Genomic DNA, 25357 nt, shown 5'->3' on the forward strand with positions numbered 1-25357 from the left:
CCTATGCGATCGCAGTGGGCCCCGCACTTTCATAGGCCCCATGCTAATCCTAGGTGTAAATTATTAAATTAAACCATTTTATAACATAACAGATTTTCTGCGGCCTCCTGATTTACCATGAGCTCCTGGAAATCTCCTGAAATTGCAAAATATACGAAAAAGTCCAAGAAATCTCTGGAAATTATTAAAATCTTTTGAAAAGTCATAAAAACCTCATTAAATATTGTTAAAATTGTCATTTTGTGTGTCATTCATCATGGAAAACGCCAATCCTATGTGCGAATAAAAAAACGACATTATACAATATCCGTAATTGTGGAATCTTCTCAACAATTCTTGAAGATAGATGGAAACATTTGGTAATTCTTGCTTTTGTGCGTGATTTATGTAGGAAACAGAATTTCTATGATATACTGTAAGACTTCACTACACTCAAGGCTCGTAAATTAATTCTGTACGTAGTAAAGAATTAATAAAATGCAAAGACAAATTTATTTTCTAATACAAACTCTTAATTTTCACTTATTATCCGTATCCTTGCCCAAACTGGGCCCCGCGAAATCCTTTTCGCAAAGGGCCCCACAGTTGTTTAGTCCGGCTTTGCTATTTAGTGACGGGTGAATGTTACTTGTTCTCCCCCCCCCCCTTTTTTTTTTTTTGTTTCTCCGTGGGGTAGCTCTAGTCGGACTTGCCTGGGAAGCACAGTGTCCAACGATGCATCACTATCAAGCAAAATAGACCACAGTTTCACTAAGGCTAACAGAGCTTTTGGTCCCTCCGATTGAGTTCATTGCACAATAGGTCTCTTTATCTACAAACAAAATCAATGCTTATAAATCAGTGGTTCTCACCACACTTTTGTATGGCTCTAAGACCTGGATGCTCTGCAGAAGGCTTCTAAGGCTCCTCGAACGCTCCCATCAATGGTGCCTTCGCTCCATAATGGGCATACGCTGGCAGGAATACCTTACAGATAACCATGCTCTACTCGAGGCCGGTATGGACAATGTAGAAGAACTACTTACCATTGACAGCTGTGCTGGATCGGATGACCGCTTGCTAAAGGAGATTTTTGTTGGCTAGCTGAAAGGAGAATGGCGTAAAAGAGGAGCGCGCAATAGTGACTCACTGACATAGAGGAAAGTTTGCAGCAGATGGCCTCTGAAAGAGACAGTTTGGTGTGCTCTCACGAAGGCAGCGACACACACGAGGCCCATAGGAAAGTCCTTGGAGAAAATAGGTGCAGAAGACGTTAAGAAAAAGGCTTTGTCTGCATAAGATGTGGAAAACTATGCAGGTCGCAACTGGCTTTGCTTAGTCATATGAAACACTGCCCTTATCCTTGAGCTAAGGTTTCCCAGAATAATCTTTCTTTGTCATCAGTATTGAGAACAGTTGTGTATATAGTGTTCTTCTACCTTTTCTACCTCTTTGTAATTGTCCAAAAAGATGCCTGTCTGAAAAAAAAACTGTTTTGTCTGGGTAGGTGAAATGTGAATTTGAAAAGTGAATTATTTATATCCGTATTACTGATGGCTCGTATACCTAGACGCCAGGGCTAGAAATCATATCGGAGAAACTTCCCCATATTCTTTCTCTGTATAACATCAGCAGTGCAGGTATACTCAACCATAAAAACAGCCCCACTGAGGAACAAAGTGTGGACAGTGACATCTTTGTTTGGGCTTTCTTACATCCCTGCCAAAGCAATGAACTTGGTCATTAGGTTCTGTTTTACTTTCCAACTGGCCTAATTCAAAAATTATTAAGAGGTGCTTTCTGAAATTGATCTAAAATGTTTTGTCACGCAGTACGAGTTTAAGTGCGGAATTTTGGCGGAATATTATCATCAGTAGACGCATTTGGTGGCTTGGACATGTACGTCGGCTTCTACAGGACATAACCTTATAGATCTAGTTTGGTGGCTTGGACATGTTCGTCGACTTCTACAGGACATAACCTTATAGGTCTAGTTTGGTGGCTTGGACATGTTCGTCGACTTCTACAGGACAATCGTATAGATCTAGTTTGGTCATCTAAAAGACGGGCTGCAGGATTTACACTGACGTGGTTAAGCGTGACATGAAGCTTTGACAGTATAATCGGGAGAGGAAAAAAGCATATGATAAAGGAAGGGTAGCCTACTGGAACGTAGAAAGTTAACACAGCAGATTAAATTAAGTCAGGAAACACCACAGCTTCTGCTGGTTACAAATGTTTCATGTGACCTTGCATGTGAATCAAGGATTGGCCTCTTTAGTCACATATGAAGGGAAAAGATCGTCTCTCGAGATGAAAAATGCCTGACTTATAAAGGCATAGAGCTTAGGTGTTGGAGAAAGGTTGCTTAATGACAGTTTACTGGCCTGAATATGCTATGTTGTTTTCTGAATTGAAAAAAAAAAGTGTTTGGACACGTTGATTAGTTTTTAAAATTACTGACTAATAAATAAATTAAGCAGGTTAGCTACGACGTACCTTTTGACTCCCAATAGAGCAAAGGCCACAACAGTACTACGCCATCTGACACTGTTTTAGGAATTGAAGATGCGGCCGTTAAGTATTAAAAGCATTCCTAGCCTTGTGTAAGTTTCTTGGCAGTCATTTATTCTCATCACCTCAATGTTCTTTTTATGTATCTTTAAACCAGTTTTATCCGCTACTATTGCTAGCTTAATTTTGTTTGACGGTGATGTAGTTTATATGAAAGGAGGCAGATATTTACGAAATCAAAATCTCACAGCTGTAACCATCTTTGGTGGAGGTAGAGTTGGGACTTTCTTACCGTTCCGTCCATTGTTATCTTTTGTTTTGTCAGTGTTTTGACTTCTTTTTTTACAAGTCTGTTGTTGCTACCTTTCTAACAGGATACGCAATTAGTCATTTCATAGATGTACAGATTCTCTAGTACTTACAAAATATCCTGAAAAAAAATATATTCAGACTAATCCAGCACCCATTAAAAACAGTCCTAGTACATGGCCACTCCATTAGATTGTTTATAATGCATATTTGTAACATTAATTTTATAATTCAGTTTTTTAAAAAAGAAATATTACCACAAAATGTATAAGTATGAATTAGTCTTATAATTTTAAGTTCATAATTTATTAACTGGCTAAACTAACTTAGGCTTACAACTTAGTTTAATTATCTGGATAAACTCCTGACACTAAGCTGGAACCTAAGAGATTTTGACATATCTATCTAGCTCAATTGTATGAGCATTGTATGATACATACTTACATATGTCAATTTTTTTGTTTATTTAAGATAAGATAAAATAACTTTTATTGATCCAATCAAATGGAAATTCGGTTTGACAACAAATAAAGTTCCAGACATACAAACATAATAAATACACAAATATTTACTCATTTCAAGTTTTGTTAATGTTTTTTTTATTTATAACATTTTGGGTACAATAATTTTGTAACCACATCATCATTGCTAAAAATAGTTTTCAACTGCAATCATTGGATCTTAGTCTATAATAAAACAAATGTATTTCATAAAAGAAATATTAAAAATGTCCCTTGATATAAATAAAAAGCAGTGAGCCTTAACATTTCATTCAATCAAACAGCTTGAAAGCTTCTCCTTTCACCTCCTCTTTCTCCATGTCTTCATCCTCAACTTCATCGTCACTGTCTTGCATGGTCTGGTCAATGTGTGGGGGCAGGATCTGTACACAACTTGAGCAGTAGCTCCATTTGGGGTATACCCTCTTGTACAAGTGGAGCAAGATTGTATCCTCTGACTTCAACTGGCCATTGAATGTGCATTTCATATGACCATGTGTACCTGAAGCATTCAAATAATTTAAATTAAATGTCAGTAATAAAGAATTAAATAAACATCTCTGGATGGTATTAAAAATGTTCTTTGTGAGTCAAGTTTTATTAACAAGATAAATAGGTAATGGCAGCTGCTATTATCACAACTATATATTTGTGAGCATAATAATATGATTTTAATAGTTATCCATAATAACATGACCAAATACCGATGATTTGGTTTTGGCTGCAGAATTTTTCGTCATTTAGCTTACACTTGTGAAGATAAGTTTGGTGTTCTTATTTCAGATTTGATATATGTATATTTTCATTATCTCTGAATAAAAAATAAACATAGCCAAACTTATTTACATTTGGACTGGTCAAGTTTTTAGATCTGATTGACATGGAGCAACTATTTTTTTTTCTTCCTTGCCTACATTTAAAATTATGCCCTCTTGAACCGAACAAATAGTTGAACATAAAAAATAAGCCACAAAATTACAATAAAAGTAAAAAAAGAAACAATCATTAATGGCTAAACAAAATCAAGACAAAAGTAGTAAGTTCTACAGCATTCAGTTGGAATCTTATCTCAGAAAGGGGTTCAAAACGTTTGAAACTATACTATTATAATTAATATTTATATAGAGGCCCTGGTAGCCAAACGTTAAAACATCTGGCTTCCAAATTGGGGTGTCTCGAATTCCAATACTGAGAGCATTTGGATTTTGAACAGGGATACCCCTGAGTCCACTTAATTCAAATAGGCACCTGACATTTTTTGAGAACAGTAAAAGTGGTTGATCTTAAAGTTGCCTATAAATATGCTGCACCTAGAGCTGATATTTTTTTTTATAGGTTCACTATTTAGTCACATGACATACATGCTTAACAATGTTTAAGGATTCGCTAGCAGACTATCATGAGAAGACAGCAAAGATTTACCAAATATACCAATGCAAAACCTTATAAATCAAACTTCAAATAAGAAAAGTACATACCTAAGGCCTGTTTAATATGACCTCTTTTACCATACTTGGTTTTTAGTTCGATAGGTTTGTAAAAGTCTATGTCCTCTGAGAATTAAAAACAAGAAAGTTTTTATTAATACTAAAATTTTACCAGTACATAAGCAATACCTTAAAGAAAACAAAACAAAATGAACTGCAGGTATACCTCTGCTAAAGAACATATATCTAACGACAACAGATCTCTTGTTGATCTTGAATGGAGCACCACTCAACACCACTCGCTTGATGACAATCCTGTTTGTGTCTAGAGGTAGAAGAGACCCTTTGGCCACAAGATCACATTTTTCTAGGGAGAAAAAAAAAAGATAACATTTTCATTTATGATGTTAAAACTAAAATATTTTGAAAGAATGAAGCCTAAGACACCTTACTAGAAGAGACTCTCGATCCTAATATTCTGAGAAAAAAAAAAAGGGACGGGTGTTACAAAAGGAAGGAACACTGAAATCTATATCCACCGTTTCCCCTTTTTATAAACTTTTCTCAAACAAAGGTAAAAGAAAAATAAAGTAAAACCGTAAAACCAAACAGGATAGCAAAATCTGAGCACTTTTGAAATCGTCAGGGAATTCTGATATATGATCAAGTGGTGGTATTTCGCCTGGTAACCAGTGCTGCTTTAGCAAGTTTATCACAGGAAAAAAAACCCTAGAATACATAAAATGTCTTCATATTTAGATAGAAGGGATCTGATCTCCAAACAGAAGATGAATTGTTCCTCACAGCAGATTAGTCACAAGAGAAAATGTTTGAGAGTTGCAAGCTTTAAGATACTATCATTAAAATATAAATATACAGAGAAAGCCTATTCAAGACAGAGGTGCGGTGGCCTAGAGGTAAATTGCTTGGCTTCTGAACCAGGGATCCCGGGTTTGAATCCTAGTGAAGACTGGAATTTTTACTTTTAAGATCTTCAAGGCGTCTCTAAGTCCACCTAGCTCTAATGTGTCCTGACATTAGTTTGGGAAAAGTAAAGGCCGTTAGCCTTTGTGTTGGCCACATGACACCCTTGTTAACCGTGGTCATAGAAACAGATGACCTTTACATTATCTGCCCAATAGATAACAAGGTCTGAAAGGGGAACTTTACTTACTTACTATTCAAGACTAAAACTAAAAAAAAAATAAAGCTATCAAGCAATGTTTTTATGCCCCCAGATTTCGAGCTAAAATTGACCTAATCATTAGAGCAGACTTAAGAAAATGAAATCTGAGCGAAGTTCAAGAAGAAGTTTTGAATTAACAAGAATACATTTTTTTTAAAAGTCAAAAGTAATACTTACGCATGATGTTTTCCCTGAACACAAGAACTGGTGCAGGCGCAAACATAATTGGTGCATACATTGATGCTACAATGAAGCCTTGCTGAGGTAAAAACCTCTCCATCTGTGTAGACAGAAGGAATTTTAAAAAATTAAATAAGCTTAATTTATTGTTAGAGTTTCAATATTTAGTAGATAATAGGTACAAGTAGGATCTACGTACATGAATGGTTTTTAATAAATAACATAACTTCACACACAAATACATATTATAAATACAAGAACTGTAAAAGTATTGAATTGAAATAAAAGTATGCTTTCTAATCAAACCATTATATCAACATTTCCATCAAATATTTCATGTCCAACACTGAAAGTTAGCATAGAACACATTTTGTTTCATTTGTAAGAATGAAAATTCATTAAAATAAAAAAAAAATGAACCTTGAACTTATTCTGCAAAGAGTGCTCCGAGAAAATGGGGCACGCCACAAATCGACGGAATCCTATTTGAAAGATTAGTGGATCTTTGGCTTTCACCGGTGCTTTAAAGTGGCTCTCTCTAGAAATGAGTGTACTAATTAGAGTCATTTTCTGTTCATTTGAGAACAGCCCATATAATGTTGCTGGAACACCAGACTTGTAAGATTCTGTAAACGAATAAACTTTTTTAAAAAACTTAAATATTGTCATAAAAACCTCAGCTTTACAAACAGTGAACAACTGTAAGAGGAAAAAGCATTGACAACTAGAACTAATAAGTCAACCAAGGTTTTAAAAAATCAATAATAATCAAAAGGTTTAAAAAAAAAAAAAGACAAAAATGACTTTTAAAAAAACCTACATTTACTTTTATGTTCAGTAGTACAAGAGAGAAATTCACTAACAGAAGATATAGATATAGTATCTTAAAAGAAAGTTGTACACATGACTATTGATTTGGATAGCAAGAAAATGTAAATGCAGAGATGCCTACATGCCAAAATGGAAATGTGTATACCCAGACCTGGAAATGTGTATTTTGAGGGGCAAATGTGTATTGTCCTAAATATCAAGAAATCTACTCAGGAAGGACTAAAAATTGTTCAAACACGTAATGCAGCAATCCTAAAGTTAACCACAGCATAAAGTTATATCAAACATTTTGTACAGCTGTCAAAATATGTACACTTTTAGTCTTTGTCATAGACTTTTCTAGAATTTGTTAGAATGATGCTATTCTTGTCACTTGGCAATGATATTATAATCTGTAGTGTTTTCTACATTCCATAATAGCGGCAACAGAAAATTAATTCAAAAGAATGGAAATTTTTGTTGCAAGTGAAATTAGACTTAAACCAGATGTAATGGTTTGCTTAGCTGGATCAGTGACATCTAATTCTATAAAAGTAGTTTTGTTAAAAAGGTATCCAGACACTGGAAATATGTTATCACATTTTGAAAGAATTTATATTTCCTTCTTTCAGACCATTCTTTGCAGATTTAGGAATAGTATAGACCTAAATCTTAATTCTAGTATTTACGTAAATTCTATTATACATTTGTAAAATGTTTTACATGTTTGGGATGTTCCTTCAGAGTTGAAGATAGTTTACTTCCTAGTCCAAACCTCCTTCAGGACAACGGGGGATGGGAGCGGGCAGGGTTTGAACCCGGGACCATCGATAAATCCAAACGACAGTCCAGCGCGCAAACTGCATGACCAGGCAGTGCCTGACATTGTAAAATATCTCTAGTTCTAAATCCAGTCTAGATGAATTAGAACTAATCAATCAAGTAATTCCCAATCAGTTTGAAGACTTCATATAAAGTGACACATTGAAAGGAACTCCGCTTTTTTTTAGATCAGCGTGCATGAAAAAAAAAAGGGGGATATATACTATCTCGAGGTAGATCTAATAGGAATAGTCCATTTCCAGGCATTTAGGCAGTGATCTATATATATTACTAGCAAGAACGGTTTTTAATAAAAAGTTTTTTTTTTGCTTTAGAGGGGAAAATGCGTATTTTCAGATGATAAACTATACTCCCGTATTTTTGTGTCCATTTATGTACATAATAAGCACGATGCATACTTACTTGTAGGCAACTCTGTAAATGTTATTAGTGTTATTCAAAATGAACTTACCCGAACAAGATTTTGGAACATTTTTTACATAAACAGTTATGTAGTTTCCATTCTGCAGAAACAAAAATTTAAAAAAAAGTTACATCATTATATTAATAATTGTCAGACTTGGAATACATTTGTATGTTTGTTATTAACAACTAAAAATAACCTAAACTAAACCTTAAATAGGAGGAAAATAAAAAACTTTAAAATAAGTTGTGGCATGACAACATAGATTAATATATATATCTATATATCTATCTATATATATCTATATATCTATCTATATATATCTATATATCTATCTATATATATATATATATATATATATCTATATATATCTATATATATATATATATATATATATATATCTATATCAATCTATCTATAAACACATTTTTTTGTTAAGTAGGTATTAAAGAATCAAGGCAACGAATGTCAATGTTGGCCGAACACTTTTATTCATTCATCACTGGACGCCATCTTGGGCAGGAACTTGTTCACAACAAAAGACCCATAACTCACAATGACTAAGGACTATAACTTACATATATCAAGTATTAACATTTGAAAACAAAGCTATTACCTCAGCTAAGAGATTTCCATCCTGATCATCCTCCTCACTGACTCGCATTGAAATTTTGCGTAAAAGTTTATAATTATGTTTGGTCACTCGATATATTCTGGCATAATCATATGGGAGACAATCATTGGGATCCCATACTGTTGTCTGAAAACTGTCCATACCTCGGTATCTGCAACCAGATTTTGTAAGATAAATTTAGAAGCCACATTAGATACAAGATTACACAAGATTGTGATAACACAAACTCAGAGGCAATCCCTGTCAGATCCGCTATTTGCAAGGAATATTCAAGGCGTGATTTAATTTTGATGGTTAAAAAAAAGATTCATTTGCTGTTGTAAAAAAAAAAAGTTTTTTTGTTTTACATGTTTCGGATGCTCCTTCTAAGTTAAAAATAATTATACCATATTTTGATGTTAGGAAGTTGTTTTCCTTAAAAATTGGAACATAATATTAAAGATAATTAGATTATAAAACTTTTAGCTAGAAAATTAAAAGTAATGTACGACAGAAGTGCGATTTTACATAAATAGAATTAGAATTTTTTTCATAAAAATCCGGAACAACTGATATTCGTAAATAAGAAGAAGATTATTTGTTTTATTTATTAGAAGGGGATCTTAAACAGTTATTTGTGTCAGTAGATCTTTCAAATAAAATTCGGAACAATTTTGGCGACAATTTGTAAGAAAATTTAAGTAATGTAGGTTGATTTCTTTTTCAAAACCAAATCCGGAACATTTTTTACAGATAAAAAAAAAACCTCTGTTATGTTTCAGCAAGAAAAGTGTTTTTCAATAATCGTTTCTAGTAAATTACTTTCTTATTTTAAAATCCTGAACAACCTATTGTCAATATTTTTGAAAAAAAAAAAAAGCATATAACCTAAATTTGTTTTAAGTTGAAAATACGGAACAATTGGATATCGATAATTAAACTATAGTGACGTATTGTTCAAGAATAAAAGGGTATTACATGGAGTAAAGTGTTAAGGAATATCATTATGAAATGTATTTGATGTTTCACAAATAGTTCTGGAAGTTAGTGTTTATTAATTCATTGAGCTATACCGCTGGATTGCCAATATATATATATATATATATATGGCGGAAAACAGATTTTCTATTGAAAATGCATTTTTGAAGTTCATTATTCATTTTCTCCATATATACAACATCTGTGGTATATTTCCTTTTACTGATGGGTAGACCTATGTTTGTGGAAGCTTCATTAGCAATATTTTTTTGAAATTCGTTTTTATAAGAAATTTGTGCATTTGTGAATGTCATGAAGTATGCAAAAAAAGACACACAGGATTTACTTTTGGATTTATGTGCTCCCCTTTGAAAAGGTAAGAAACATATAAACCTATATCATTACTATGAAATAATGCATGCTTACTGTTTAGAAATGATTGTTCTAAATGATAGAGAAAAAAGAAAAGAAATTAAGTTGTTAGTTTATCTTAAAAATAAAAAAAAAATAGCCTCGATGCCATTTCATAATTTGTGCGTCGTGAAACTATGCATACAATTTTATAAAAATATCATTTAAATGGTACCAATTTTAATTTCAAAACACGTTTATTTTTATTTCAGCAATCATAGTGTTTTATTTTTTATTTTTTTGGTGTATAAAAAAAATAAAGTTTTTTAAAAAAAACATGTTTTTTTTAAAGCCCATCGGAAGTGTGTCGGGACATTTTGACCTCATCAATTTTTTTCATCGTGCTTAATTTTTTATTCATTCTCGCGGAATAAGTGGAACCGACAACATCTATTAAGCCTTATCATAGACTGAAACTATAACAGACCATTTTTTAAAATAATATCAACTGCTTAGGTAAATATTTTACATTTCACTACGAGTGTCGTTTGTTTTCATTTCAAATAACATCATGACTCGGGAAATGCGTCCTTTTTTTTGCGCTGCCAGCGTGCGATGGAAATAAACATGCGCGGATCTAGACTAGATCTAGACTAAGATAAAGATTTTAGATCCGGATATTTGTTTAAATATAATTCATAGTAATTTGTTATAGACTTAGATCTACATCTTAACGTGAAAAGGTCTAGAGATCTAAAGATAGTCACTTCTAGTTCTAGTAGTAGTACTAGTCGTAGCTAAGACTAAGTAGTAGATAGTGAAGTAGCGATGTACACACGCGTGGATCAGACTAGATCTAGATCCAGTCTAGTCTCTAGACTAAATTCACTAAATGTAGATCTAAAATTGTATATATCTGTGTCTAAATATAATAATATAATTCATAATAACTTATAGATTTAGGAAATCTGAGATGATTTAGAGCTAAATCTAGTCATTTCTAGTAGATAGTCAAGTAGCGATGCACACACGCGTGGATCAGACTAGATCTAGTCTAGTCTCTAGATTAAATGTAGATCTAAACTTGTATATATCTGTGTCTAAATATAATAATATAATTCATAATAACTTATAGATTTAGGAAATCTGAGATGATTTAGAGCTAAATCTAGTCATTTCTAGTAGATAGTCAAGTAGCGATGTACACACGCGTGGATCAGACTAGATCTAGATCTAGTCTAGTCTCTAGATTAAATGTAGATCTAAAATTGTATATCTGTGTCTAAATATAATAATATAATTCATAATAACTTATAGACTTAGGAAATCTGAGATGATTTAGAGCTAAATCTAGTCATTTCTAGTAGATAGTCAAGTGGCGATGTACACGCGTGGATCTAGAATCTAGACTAGCTAGATCTAAGTCTAAATGTAGATTAGATCTAAGATTTTATAATAGATTCTATGTCTAAATATAATTCATAGTAACTTATATAATTAGGACTAGAGTCTATATCAGTAGATTTTAACGTGGAAAAATTCTTAGATGATTTAGATCTAAATCAAGTCATTTCTAGTAGATTTAAGTAGATAGTCAAGTAGCGATGTACACGGGCCACACGCTTGGATCAAGACCCTAGCCTAAGTCTAAATATATCTCTACGTCTAAATATTATTCATAGACTTAAAACTAGATTTTAACATTGAAAAAATATGAGATCTAATTTATTCTAAATCTAGTCATTTCTAGATCTAGTAACTGCGATGTACACGTGTAGATCTAGAATCTTGTCTAAGTCTAAATGTAGATTAAATCTAAATATAATTCATAGGAGCTTATAAACTTAGGGCTTAATTAGATCTCTAAATCTAGAATTCTAGATCTACATCTTAAACTACTTAAAGTGGAAAAAATCTAGATCTAGTCAATTATAGGCCTACTATAGAGAAGAGATTCAAGTAGGTAGGATACTTGGTAGTTCTAGATTAATAGATCTAGAATTCTAGATGATAGAGCTAGAATGTAGATATATCGGCAAAAACACTTTTTTTTTCCTTTTAAAGATCTAAATCTAGGCATAAATCTAATAGATTACTAGATCTAGAAAGATTAAATAATTTTTAAAAACTATTAGCTGTGTAGGATAGAGACTAAATATAGATCTACTTATGGCTTATGGTTTATGGACATAGTTAAAAATAACAACAAACACATAGAATCTATAAACCAAATAAAAGTTGTTTTTATTTCTTTTCTCAGCAACAATTACAACAAATACAAAAATTGAGATCATATGAGATAGTAAACAGAATACATCATGTACTATGCAAAACCTATTATTAGGACTAATACCTATAAGCCTAGACTAGAGTCAGAGTATAGTAGTCTAGAGTCTAGACCTAGATCTAAAAATTGATCAAGAACTAGAAGAGATCTAAATCTTGATAATATTTCATTTAATATAAGATCTTTTCTAGTCTAAAATTATACATCTATAAACTTTATCTAAAATTGATATTAGTTTGTTAAAACATGAAGATATAAGAAAAAAAAAAGACTTTTTATGGTAGGGTGGGGCGAGGGGGGAGGGCTAATTTATTAGTTATAAATATTTTTAAAAATTGTTTGTTTGTTTTTTCAAATGGTCTATAAATATACTTTACTTTGTGACATAGTTTTCTGCTAATAATATTGTGAATTTGTAAAATTCATGGAATATTGGACATACCCTCTGTGAATGATGGATTTTTCATTATTAGGGGTAAGTGTGTTTGATCTCATTTTTTATGGTCTAATACTTGTCTGATGATAATGAATGAACCATATTTGGATTCCTCTGTTCTTGGGCATTAAAACTGATATATAATATGTCAAAACTGATACTGGTTTTGTTTTTCAGGATGATTATAAAGTATCATTTGCAACCATTTTTTTTTACGGAGGGGGTGGGGTCTGGGGAGGCTAATTAATAGGCATAAATGTTTTAAGAAACTAGTTTTTATTGTTTTTTTCAAATGTTCTATAAAAATATTTTACTTTGTGACACATTTTTCTGTTAATAATACTGTGAATTTGTGAAATTCATGGATTTTTAGACATATCTTCTGTGAGTGATGAATTTTTCATTATTAGGGGTAAGTGTGTTTGACCTCATTTTTTCAAGTTAAATAATTGTCTGTTGCTTCTGATTTTATTTTTTTTGAATTCCTCTATTCTTGGGCAATAAAATTGATATATAATATGTCAATAATAGCTAATTTGAAATTAGTCAAAAAAATGGTCCTAAAAGTAGAATGTTGAAAGCTCAATCTGTTTTCCGCCATATATTATTTCATCTTAATAAATATCTTGTCTGCTGATACAGTGTTAGCCTTTGAATTTCTTTGTTTGTCGTTATTGATAAGACTCGAAACATGCGCACAAGAATCCAAAGTAAAATCCAATAATATGAACCCAATGTCAACACGCATACATATAAAACAACTGCAGTGACATTTATGGTGTCAGAAAATTCACATTTTTGACACCTTTCTTTTAAAACAATATACGGAACAACTTCATAGTTCTTCATAGTACATAGCACGGAAATTGCTTATAATATAAGTTAGAAAAGCAAACAAACATTCATTGGCAATTGATTTGTTTTTCACAAAAACATCCAGAACAATCTATTGCAATGTTTTGGAAGGAACATAAAAGGTTAAATCAAATTTTCGATAGCGTTTAGTGTTGTTTTTTTAAATAAAAGTGACGGACAGACCAACCAACAAAAAAAACGCACAAAAATATCCTATCCTAATGGGGGCACTAAACAAAAAATAAATAACATTTTTAAAAGTTTAAGGAATTAGTTTAGCAACATATCATGCTGTGGCGTTACGCTACTGCACGAAAGTCGCTGCCTAAAATGTCCATTTTAAAAAATGTGCAATATATTTACATACAAAGTGCGTTCTTAGCCTGTATAAACAAAAATAAATGTTTTCTTTTAATTTTAGCAGCTAGTTGACCAGAAATAACACCTTTAACTAATATTTATATTTGTTGCGAACATTTCTTGTACATTTTATAAATATATAATTGACTTAGTGATACTGAAAATACACAGATAATTTCTTTCTTTGTTAACATAGTGTAACATTGCCTCCCTTACATTAAGGTAATTGTTTTAAAATTGGTGTATTTTTATGAAAAAATCGCTTGCATAATTAATTTTATAAACTAAACGGTTTGCTTTTAGAAAACCAAAAGTAGCCGTTGCACCTAAACTTTTCAAGCCGCATTTAATGGTGAAATAATATTTTTCATATCTCTTCTAGTTTTCGAGATCTGAGTGTGACAGACGGACATTTTGAACAAACCTAATAAGGGGGCTGCTAAAAAAGGAAAAACTTTTAAATAACAAATGCTTGCTTGATTATGCAGTGAACATCAGTGAGGCAAGCATTTTCACAAATATTGAGATTTTAAAAATATTGACATACCTCGCAAATCTTGTCCTTGCTGGTATGTCGACAGGAGTGTCAACTTCATCAGGAAAATGTACATGTAATCTTTCCTGTTTCCTCAACTCATACCTAATGAAACAAAAACAATGCAGTGCAACTATATACAAGAATATCATATGTTGACACTGGTAAAAAAAATATGCAGGTCACTTTCCTTCCAAAAACAATATACTTTTAAGACTACCTACATTTTTTTCTCTTCATCTAAATCTATTTGGTCATCATAGTTTTCATTCTCATCCACCTCAGTTTCTGTCATCTGTAAACATAATAATTGCTTTTAAAGCCAAATGTATCATAATAATAATAATCTTTATTATCCTTGAAGAAATTTGTCTTACAGTTGTGCATTACCCAGAACAATACACTAAAACACAATTATTCCTCTAGCAGCTTTTTGCTGCCAAGTTGTAGGCTTTTTTGTCAAGTAAAAAAAGGAAGCTGTTTTTTGTTGTTTTTTTCACCTGCTCCACACTGCCATACAGAGTTGGTTATGTTGGGTGTAATTAATAGGGTCTTATTAAGGTGAATGAAATTGGGGCATTCAAAGTGGGTATAATTTACACTTTGATAGGATAGGCCTATTGTCCACAAAGTGGTAGTGTGTGGGATTTATTTTGTTACAGTGAAAATTTGAAGGTGTGTGTCCTGTTCTTAGTAGGAACATTGTAGTTAGCTCTTTGCGGGGTAGGAAATAAATAATTTCCACATTTTTTTTTTTTGGATGGTTATTTCTTTGTAAAGAGCTCAGTCTGATGCCAATTGGTTGATCCACTCTTCTCTGTGATTGCTGACTGACTTAAGAGGGTAGTAATTAACTAACCTTTCTGAAATTTACATCAGAAAGTTGGATAGCCATGCTAAAAATATTTTATTTATTTGACCCTTGCATCAAACTTTTGATAATAACAGAATATGATGAAAATATTTAAGCTTAGTTTTTACTACAAGGGGATTAGCCTAAAACACCTTGTTTGATATCTGCACCAACAAGCAAACTATTTAGTGTATTTGTTTTTTACATTAATCATGGAGAACTATAGACCCTACAAGAGATCACAGTCAACAGCAGATGCAGATAATGTACAAAGCGATGAAAACAATTCACAATAGAATGATTAGCCAAGCAACTTTGTAACTAGAGACGTTGCCCATTAAAAAATAAAGATTTTTAAATTTAAAGACACATTATGCTTCCACAAAATTTTTTTAAAAAGTTATAAGGGGCTTACAGTGTCCAGATTATCATCTTGATCTGCATCATCTGCGTCACTTCCAGCAGGCACTTTGGCTTCAGCATTCATTTCATCATCCATCTCCTCATCTGAATCACTGCTGTCATCAGAGTCATTATCAGCCTTTAAATAAAATGTTGATAATCTGATTTACAGTTAACTTCATTTAAAACCATCAAAATTAGTAACCATATTCAAATCTTATAAATAAAACATTTTTCTAGTTTCATACTTACAATATTGTCATATGTACTAAAAAAAAATAATTCATCATAGACAGTTATATAACTCACTTTGTCATCCTCCAATCCTTCAATCCAATTACTTTGATAGTCGGAGATACCTTTCAACCTCTTTACCTTCACAACTGTAATAAAGATCAAACATTGAATTCACATAAATTACAAATGCAAATAATAAACTATGTTGGCATGTAATAAAAATAGAGTGAGGAAAAGACTGTAAGGATAATGTGACAGTAAGCCCACCAAAAGGTTGCCCCCCAAAATCAAGACTGCTAAAGAACTATCTTTGCAGCACAATGCCTGGGTACATGGAAGTAATAACGAAAAGAATTAATAGGACTTTTTTTTCATTTCAATATTTTCTTTTGAAATAACTACTTGTTCTGATTGATGTAACAAGATTTTCGTAAGACATTCTACAATTAAATATTTGAAATCAAACCCTATTAATCATCAATTATAAATAATTACCTCCATCGACTTTGAAATGAAATAGATTTAAAACCATACAGGAAAAAAAAAAGACCTACTCAAACCCATATTGCAGACATTTCTAGAGACATATGTAACCAACCTTTATCTTCTCCCAGCTCTTCAGCTGTTGGCCATGTCTGCTCCTGATCCATCTCATCTGGTATGACTTCAGACTGAAGAGTTTCTGGGTTAGTGGCTTTAGCAAGACAAAAACGTTTGACCGTTTCCTTTCATTGAAATTATAAAATAGAAAAAATTAAATGATTGACATTTAAAGTTTCATTCTTTCTTTCTATTTTTTTTTATAGGTAGCTTGCTTTATATATATATATATATATATATATATATATATATATATATATATATATGTGTGTATATGTAACAAATATTTTTTTAACTGTAATATAACATTTGTATTAAACTTTTCAAAGAATTATCACACTAATTTATATTTCTTTAAATGTTTTAATTTATTTATTTATATTTAAGAGCACTAATTTGAATGCATTTGCAGAGTTTGTGAAGGGATGTGTAAATTTCACAACTCAGGTGCAACTTTCTATACCATTCCTGTGGTTCAATGGTGTAGCATGGTGTAAATGCATTCATGAATGTGAAGATGAAAGATGGAGGATAAAAAAGTAGACACAGCAAAGGTTGATCAGTATTATTGCTTATGTGGATTTAGCTATAATAAATAACAAATCATTCTAATTTTGAACTAAACTAGGTGTTTATGTTGATTTCATATGATAGTGATAGATCTAGCAAAAGTATCAATCAATGGTGAAAGCATTCAACTACCTCTAGTTTAAATTATCAATCTTCACCAGTACCACTTATAACAAAAAATTTAAAAAAACTTACCTCTTTCATTTCTTCATCCCCCACCTCTCCTTTCTTACGCCTGTCTTTGTTGCCTTTTACAACCAGTGGGTGAGGATCTTCCAGCTGATCTATCTGACTCATTTGAAAATCCCCCCAACCAGGCAAATGAATAAGCTTGTTGACATCTAGACTTTTACCTCTCAGATAGCCAGTTAGCTTCAAGGTTCCTAATGTTTCTCTCTAAAGAAAAAAATGTTATAATTTTATAACATTAAAAAAAAACAACAGCTTCTACCAAACCAACTAAAGAAAAAAAAAAGATATTTCAAAATACCTCTGTTTCATCATCAGCTTCATTACTATCATTAGCCTCAAACTCAATCTTTTCAGCAATAAGATATGGTCGAGAATCTCTAAAATGAACTTCTTTGAGAGCTAAATTGGCCAGCATTCTCCACAGTGCCTGAGCATCTTGCCATGAGTCAATGTTTCGTAATTTTGTGCCAGGAAAACTGTTGGAGAAATGTAATTAAATAGATATTAGTTCATTGGCTGAATGATTAAGACTAAGACTGCTTTATTGATCCTTACGGAAATTTGTTGTGATTACAAGGACTCGTTTCTCATATAAAGACAACACAACAGAAAAATACACATAAATACAACAGACAACATAAAGAGTTCATTCAGCGACTACACACAGGTATCTTGGTGCATTTCATGTTCCCTGATCAATGAGTGGCGGTGATAGAGTCTGACCGAGTGAGGTACGAACGAGTTTTTGTACCGCTCCGTTCTTGTTTTGATTGACAGCAGTCGCCCACTTCGCGACGACCTGGCGTAGTTCTGATGGAGCGGGTGGCCGTTGTCTTCCAAGATTTTTTCGATTTTTCTTAGGCACGTTTGTTCAAAAAGTTCCTTTAAATGTGGTAATGTTGTGAGTGTAATTTTTGATGCTTTTTTAATGATGTTTTCTAGACGTTGCAACAGTTTAGATGAGGCGTTGCCTTGCCAACAACTTATTCCGTATGTTAGCAGATTTTGTACAGTCACGCCGTAAAATGTCTCAAGGATCTTCTTGTTTAATTTAAAACTGTTGAGTTTGTATAGAAAAAAGAGTCGCTGGGCTGTTTTCTTTGTCAGAGTTCCAAGGTGGTCTTCCCATGAAAGCTTGTTGTTGATGATAACGCCTAGATATTTATATGCCTTTACTTGTTCTATAGATGTAGTGTTTATTTGCAGTTCACATATAGTTTGTTTTTTCTTTCTAAAATCTATTATAAGTTCTTTAGTTTTTGTTACATTCAGTTCTAGAAAGTTGTCGGTGCACCAGTTTGTAAACTCTTCTATCGAGCTTCGATACTGAGTTTCGTCTCCTGAAATAAGACCGACTATGGCAGTATCATCAGCGAATTTAATGAGTTTAACTGAGTCATAGATGCTTCTTATGTCATTAGTGTAAAGAGTGTATAGTACAGGAGAAAGTACACAACCTTGTGGAGCACCCGTACATAGTACTCGAGTTGACGATTTGGTGTTGTTGACTTTAACATACTGGGGCCGTTGGGTTAAAAAGTTTAGAACCCATGCTTGCAAGTAAGGGCTTACATTTAAGTTACTCAGTTTGTTTATCATTCGATGTGGCTGAATGGTATTGAAAGCCGAGGAGAAATCTACGAAGAGGACTCGTGCATATGTTTTGGGTATATCGAGATGCTTATAAAGCTGGTCCAAAAGCAATAGAATGGCATCTTCAGTTCCTCTAGCTGCTTTGTATGCAAATTGGTGAGGGTCTAGGCTGTTATTGACTTTTGCTACAAGTTGTTTAAGGATATATTTTTCAAAACATTTCATAACAATAGGTGTTAGTGCTACTGGGCGGAAATCATTTAAGCAATCTATTTTTGGTTTCTTAGGCACTGGTATGATTTCTGAAGTTTTCCAGATGTTTGGAATTACGCACGTTTGCAATGACTGGTTAAAGATATGACAGAAGATAGAAGAAATTTGCTCCGCACATAGCTTGATCAGCTTGCCACTAATTTTGTCTGGTCCACAAGCTTTTGTTACGTCTACTCTTTTAAGCCAGCTTTTGATGACATTCAATTTTCACAAACATTAACCAAAAATATATATATTTTTTTACATTCAAAGTTGCATTTTAAGTTTAGTGACATATATATATATATAAAAGTAAAGTGGAAAAACAAAGGAAAAAAAAACAACAATTACCTTTTTTCAAATTGTTTTTCTATTTTTTTCTTAGAATTTGACAACTTCTTTTTACTTAGGTTTAACAGGCCCTGAAATAGAATACAAATATTTTAGACAATCTGTAAAAAGGAACAAAGAACATGACATGTGATTATTACTAATGAAAAGAACTATCTTATAAAGCTAGCATAGGTTTTTAAACAGTAATAGATCTAAAAATGTAGCATACTATTTATAGACATATAATAGGATAAGGAATTTTTTTCTCCTAGAAGATTGAAACTCACATTATTAATAATTATTTATAAGACAACATATAAAATAAAATAAAAAAGGTTAACAAGTCATTGAAATTAAGAAACACACCTAAATTGAACACCATAAGAACTGAAATTGAATTTTATATTAAGATGAAGAAGAAGAATTAGCTCTTAAAGAAATGTCTCCCCCCTCTCATTGATCACATTTTATTGCTTACATCTAAACAAACAAAAAAATAGCATCACATGCCTGACAAGCAAATACATTAGCAGGAAGTCCTTGTCCCATGATGCAAGTTAAACAATGCTCTCCATACTGATCCATTCCAGATGGGCCAACCACAAACAATATGATATCTGCTACTTTTGTTGCATCTAGCAAAGCCTGAAGTTCACCGTACACTGGCGTATAGAAACACATTCTGTTCTTCAATTTACTTGCACTGAGAAACAGGGACATGAGAATTGCAATAAGCAGGTTGATTGACAAGTGATTACATAAAAAAAAACAACTCACAACAAATAATAAAAAGGCAATAGAGTTAGTTGGACCATCATTGTCATGTGCAGCTCAAGTATTACTTTACTTTTTGTGCACAGGAAGCATTATTTTATGTGCTATTACAAAAGACTGAGAGAATCATTCCTTTGGCACCATATTTAAAGGAACTTTTTGAAAATAAAAACCAGAAAAATCTTGGAAGGCGGCAGCAGCCCGCTCCATCATAACTACATCAGGTCGTCATGGGGTGGGCGGCTGCTGTCAATCAAGACAAGAACAGAGCCATACAGAAACTTGTTCGTACCTCACTCTGTCAGACTTTATCAACCCTGCCCTTTGATCAAGAAACATGAAAAGGACCAGGATGCCTGTGTGTAGTTGCTGAATGAACTCTTTATGTTGTGTCTGTTCTATTTAAGTGAATGTTTCTATTGTGCTGTTTTTATATGAGAAAGGAGTCCTGGTAATCACAACAAATTGCCATAAAGATCAATAAAGTAGTCTTAGTTCTTGCAGATTGTTTTAATAATGCATTGTATGGATGCTTTGCCCCTAGTCATGCTGTGTTGCCCCCTAATAAGGGTAACTTAATCAGAGTTGAGAAATTATTATTTGAGATATTATTATTTGCATCACTGCTAAAAGCAGCAAACACACAAGTTTTTGAGTTTAAAGGGAACTAGAATTAGAATTTAATTTGAGGCTTTAGCTATATCTGTTTAATTGATTTGACTGATCCACATTAGAGTGTCCTGTTGGCCATGACTATGAAAGTTAAGAGAAGATATGCGAAAAAACAATGATAAACATGCATGACTAGATTGATACATGAAAAGCATAGGTCATCTTTTTGAAGTAATGTCTGTAATTTATAAGATAAGATTACATTTGAAATTGTTGGTCCATGTTAAGGAGTATGATAAATGCCTAACATTATGTATTAGCATGCCTTTGTTCTCACCATTCACCATATTTATCTACTTCATAAAACAAATTGTATGTTCATTACTGCATTTGTCAGTTATTGAATGTTTTCTTTTATTTCAACAATTAACCCTTGTAGCTATTTTACAATGCTAGAATATCAGAGGCATGATAGATTCAATAGCTCTGCATTATCTTAAAAATCCAACTTTCTGACAGTCACAGGGTCACATGACCAGCCCAAAGATTGGCTACACTCCTCACACCCTTTTGATTAACAAATATTTATAAGTCAACATAAACTGCAGCACAAGGCTTTTTCTAAAGATAAACAAAGACCCATTTAAATTGTAACATCACACCTTGAGTTGTCCAAAAGTTTGAGATAAATACATTTTACATATTCAAGAAGTGATAGTAATTAAATTAATGCACATAAGTGGAGTTTGACAAACAAGCAAAAAATCATGAATAAATACAACATGCAACAAAACTAGCAGCAATAGGTAAGACTTATTGAGAGAAGATGAATAAAATTTGGTAAAACAAGCAAATCACTGAATTCCTAATTGGCAAGACTGCCTAGTAATGACACAAGCTAATATCAGCTATAACCATCAAGGCAAGTCATGTGACCGTGTGACTTTAAGGTGGGGTGTGTGGGTCCAACTAAATTTACTGACTTGAATGGCTCTAATTTAATGCATATACTAATACCAAACAATGCTATAGCATTGAATAAATGATATGTACTATGTATCTAGCACTTACCTAACATGCAGCATTCCATTGTCAGAATGATAAACAGCAGAGTCATCAGCTTCTTGTAATAAATGTTCAATCTCTGAAGTGTTGACTGCTTTATGGAGACTAACAATAGCCTAGATTTAAAATGTGAAAGAGTATTAAAGCAAAAGCTCAAACCTATCTTTATAATTGCAACTGAACTATATAACTGAAGTTGCTAGAGCAATCAGTATAAACTGTCAAAATTAATATCCTTGTTAAGTGCATTTCTAAAAGTTATCTTTACAAACAACAAAACTTGCTGGGGTGAAGACCATTACAAAAATTATCACTTGTTTTTTTTTGGACCCTTACAATATTAGAAGTTAAAAATAAAAAAAAGTATACATACATAAATGCATAACACAAAGTTTTGAACTATGGGCATGATAAGCTATATCAACCAACATAAATTTGAATGGGAAAGATGATTTTTAAAAAGTCTACCACAACAGCGATTAGTTTAAGTCTGAAGCATAATTAGAAAAGATAAAGACTGATGTAACATTGTTTTTCATAGTAAATGAAACAATCCAATAGAACTAACAATTTTCTCTGTCCTTTTCATATCAATGCTTTGGATTTTAGCTTAGCCTCCATCAAAGCACAACAATTTTATGTGCCTCTTACTAGTTGGCCTCCTTCAGTCGTAGAACGACTATGGTTCATATCAAACACTTTTTCATGTGACTATTTTGGAGAGACACTCCCATTCACATCTATCGCCCTTACTAATACAAAACTAAATACTTGAAACAAAAAAAAAAAAGAAAACATTTCATCTCAACAGTTTCTTTTTTAAATCTACCATTATTTTGAGCAAAACAAATAAATTAGTTGTGAATTCTTTTTTTTTTTTCAAAAAATAAATAAATGAATTTAAATAAAAGTATGATGCTTTACACCAGCAAATTTATTCTTCAAGAATGAATGTACTGACCACTAGTCTGGGAGGTGCTGTAGCTGCTCCTCTCCTTTGGTCAAATGCCTCTCCCCTTTCAGACATTCTTTTCTGAGATGCCTAAAGAAATATAGCGACATCTTCAATTAATTACATTTTACATCTCTTTAATCCATAATGCTGTAACTTATTCTATAATAACAATCAGAGTTAAAGTTGTTTAAAAAAAAACAAGTAGATAAAAATTGTTACCTCAGATCGAAGAATTTCCTTCATCTTCTTTTCTTTTGTTAACTGCTTAACATTGACTTTCCCTAGGAAACAGTTGTTTTTTGTGTAAGAAATAAAATAATTTTAATTATAAAATTTATTCATTTTGCATCAAAGTACTGGTATTTGTTAAAAAAAAAAAAAAGATAAAATAAACATGCAAAGCCAATAGGCTTACATTGCAAATACTCAAGCAAGCAGGGACAATGTTCAATTCTAACTTGGAATGTGATGTTGTGATCTTTTGCTACACACCTAAAACTAGCTATAAATTATAATTTTACATTGATAAAACAACTAAATAGAAGTTAACTCTAAGGATCATTTTTAAGATGTTCCAGCTTAAATAAAAATAATGATAGAATATTCTAGGTATATTTTATAGAATAATGTAGGTATATTGAAAAAAAAAAAGCATTTCTAAATTTATTGAACACTGCATTGCCTTTTTTAATGCACTTTTATTTAGTTGGCTATGAGGCAACTAGTTTATTGTGCATGCTTCCATCTCTTTACAATGCAAACACATTAGTTTCATTTATCTCTAAATACTGTTAGACAGTATTTTTAGTTTGTATAAAGACGCACCATAATTGACAGACTTTGCACACGACTAGTGACGTTATGACTTAGAGGCTACCTAGAGACATAAAAGTAGTTGGTGATAGGATTTCATAGGGGTAAGGCGTATTTATCGACAAAGACATCAACTGTGGCCTTTTGCTGTATTAAAACCATCATATGATTTGTTTAACAGTTTTAGACTTGGCTTCTTCACTTGTTAACTTTGTGTAAGTCTTTTTTCGTCTTAGTGGTTAGTCGCATTGAATACACCCGCGCAAGAAACCCAGACATCTCCAAAGTAATCTGTCGAAGTCAGACAAGTATCACTAATTACAAGGCAGATAGGCATCATCACAATACAAAGGTCCAAGTCCACTGGTATGAAAATGTTACCTTTTTTCCCATCTTGGAAAAAGGAAGTAAGCCCAGGCTTATGGAGATTTATTTTAGTTTTAGCCCTAAGATGCTAAAAAAAACAACAACATGATATTAGGCCTCTGTAGAGATATATGATGGCTGAGTGGTTAAGTGCTTGGCTTCTAAGCTGAGGGTTCTCCGGTTCAAATCTCTGTGAAGGCTGGGATTTTGGATATGAGATTTTTAGGACACCACTGAAACCAGCCAGTTCTAATGGGTACCTGACATTAGAATCATTAGATGGAGAAAGTAAAAGCGATTGGTCATTGGGCTAGCACATGACAGCCTCAATAACTAAACAGATGTAAAGATGATCTCGAGACTCCGAGTCCAGATTAGTAATTATAGTATTAGTATAGATCACTATTAATTTTATAGATCTACATCTAGTAAAATCTAGTTTTATTTCACCAAATAATAATAGATCTAGATTCTAGATCTATATAAATATAAGTCTATGACAGTATCAAATTTATCAATCATCAATGATAGTCTATGAGTATGACTCTGAGTGTTACATACTACATACGTAACAAAGTATGACAGTATCAATAGTATCATGAGTTATTGAGTATGGCATGGGCGGCATGGGCATGAGACTTGAGTCATAATCATATTATTTAATATTTATTATAATTTTAAAATGAGTATGATTCAGTATGAGATCATCATCAAGTAATCAAGTAAATTCTATTATTTTAATTCTAGTTATAAATTACTAAATCTATTCTAGTATCCAGAGTCAGTCTAGACTAGCCTATATCTAGAATCTAAACTAGATTCTAGATCTAGATCTGCAGTATCTAGAGGACTAGATCTTGATTTGATGGGGAAAAAACTTTTAAAAAGGCACATTGACTATCGATAATTGGTACTTTTAGTTTTATGAATTTTAGCTTATAAATTTCAAATTTACATTTCATTATGATACTAATTTTAAAGAATACAATTTAGATCTATATAGATAAAGAGGCGATCTTAAAACTTACCATGACTTTCTCTCTTCAGGTTTCTTTTACTCCGATGTTTACCATGATTATGGGCTTTATTTTTCTGTTTCAAAACAGACCTGTGTCCACCTGCCATGTTTGCAATTTCGTTTTGTTTGTAAAAAAAATTATTAGATCTACAACAC

General features: G+C 32.3%; 1 protein-coding gene across 1 annotated transcript; it reads right to left on the reverse strand.

Moving 5' to 3' along the window:
- Nucleotides 1-3369: 3369 nt before the first annotated feature.
- LOC106080257 (pre-rRNA-processing protein TSR1 homolog) lies at nt 3370-25349 on the reverse strand. The gene is made up of 20 exons (XM_013241599.2): nt 25212-25349; nt 23224-23285; nt 23011-23091; nt 22056-22165; nt 20109-20301; nt 19617-19687; nt 17719-17896; nt 17424-17624; nt 16657-16783; nt 16131-16204; nt 15835-15960; nt 14791-14861; nt 14579-14671; nt 8768-8936; nt 8200-8251; nt 6516-6721; nt 6093-6195; nt 4956-5096; nt 4781-4855; nt 3370-3804 (listed from the first exon to the last, which is right to left on the reverse strand). The coding sequence occupies exons 1-20, from the start codon at nt 25306-25308 to the stop codon at nt 3575-3577; spliced, it is 2460 nt and encodes an 819-aa protein (XP_013097053.2). The 5' UTR covers nt 25309-25349; the 3' UTR covers nt 3370-3574.
- Between the last annotated feature and the right edge of the window lie 8 nt (nt 25350-25357).

Source organism: Biomphalaria glabrata, chromosome 3 (assembly GCF_947242115.1).
Source record: "Biomphalaria glabrata chromosome 3, xgBioGlab47.1, whole genome shotgun sequence".
NCBI classification, from domain to species: domain Eukaryota; kingdom Metazoa; phylum Mollusca; class Gastropoda; family Planorbidae; genus Biomphalaria; species Biomphalaria glabrata.

Coding starts and splice junctions, on each gene's coding strand:
- LOC106080257 (XM_013241599.2), bottom strand. CDS start 25,308: ATGGCAGGTGGACACAGGTCTGTTTTGAAACAGAAAAATAAAGCCCAT. Junction 8,252..8,767: donor ATGGAAATCTCTTAGCTGAG/GTAATAGCTTTG, acceptor TTGTTTCTGCAG/AATGGAAACTACATAACTGT. Junction 4,856..4,955: donor ATATATGTTCTTTAGCAGAG/GTATACCTGCAG, acceptor TTTAATTCTCAG/AGGACATAGACTTTTACAAA.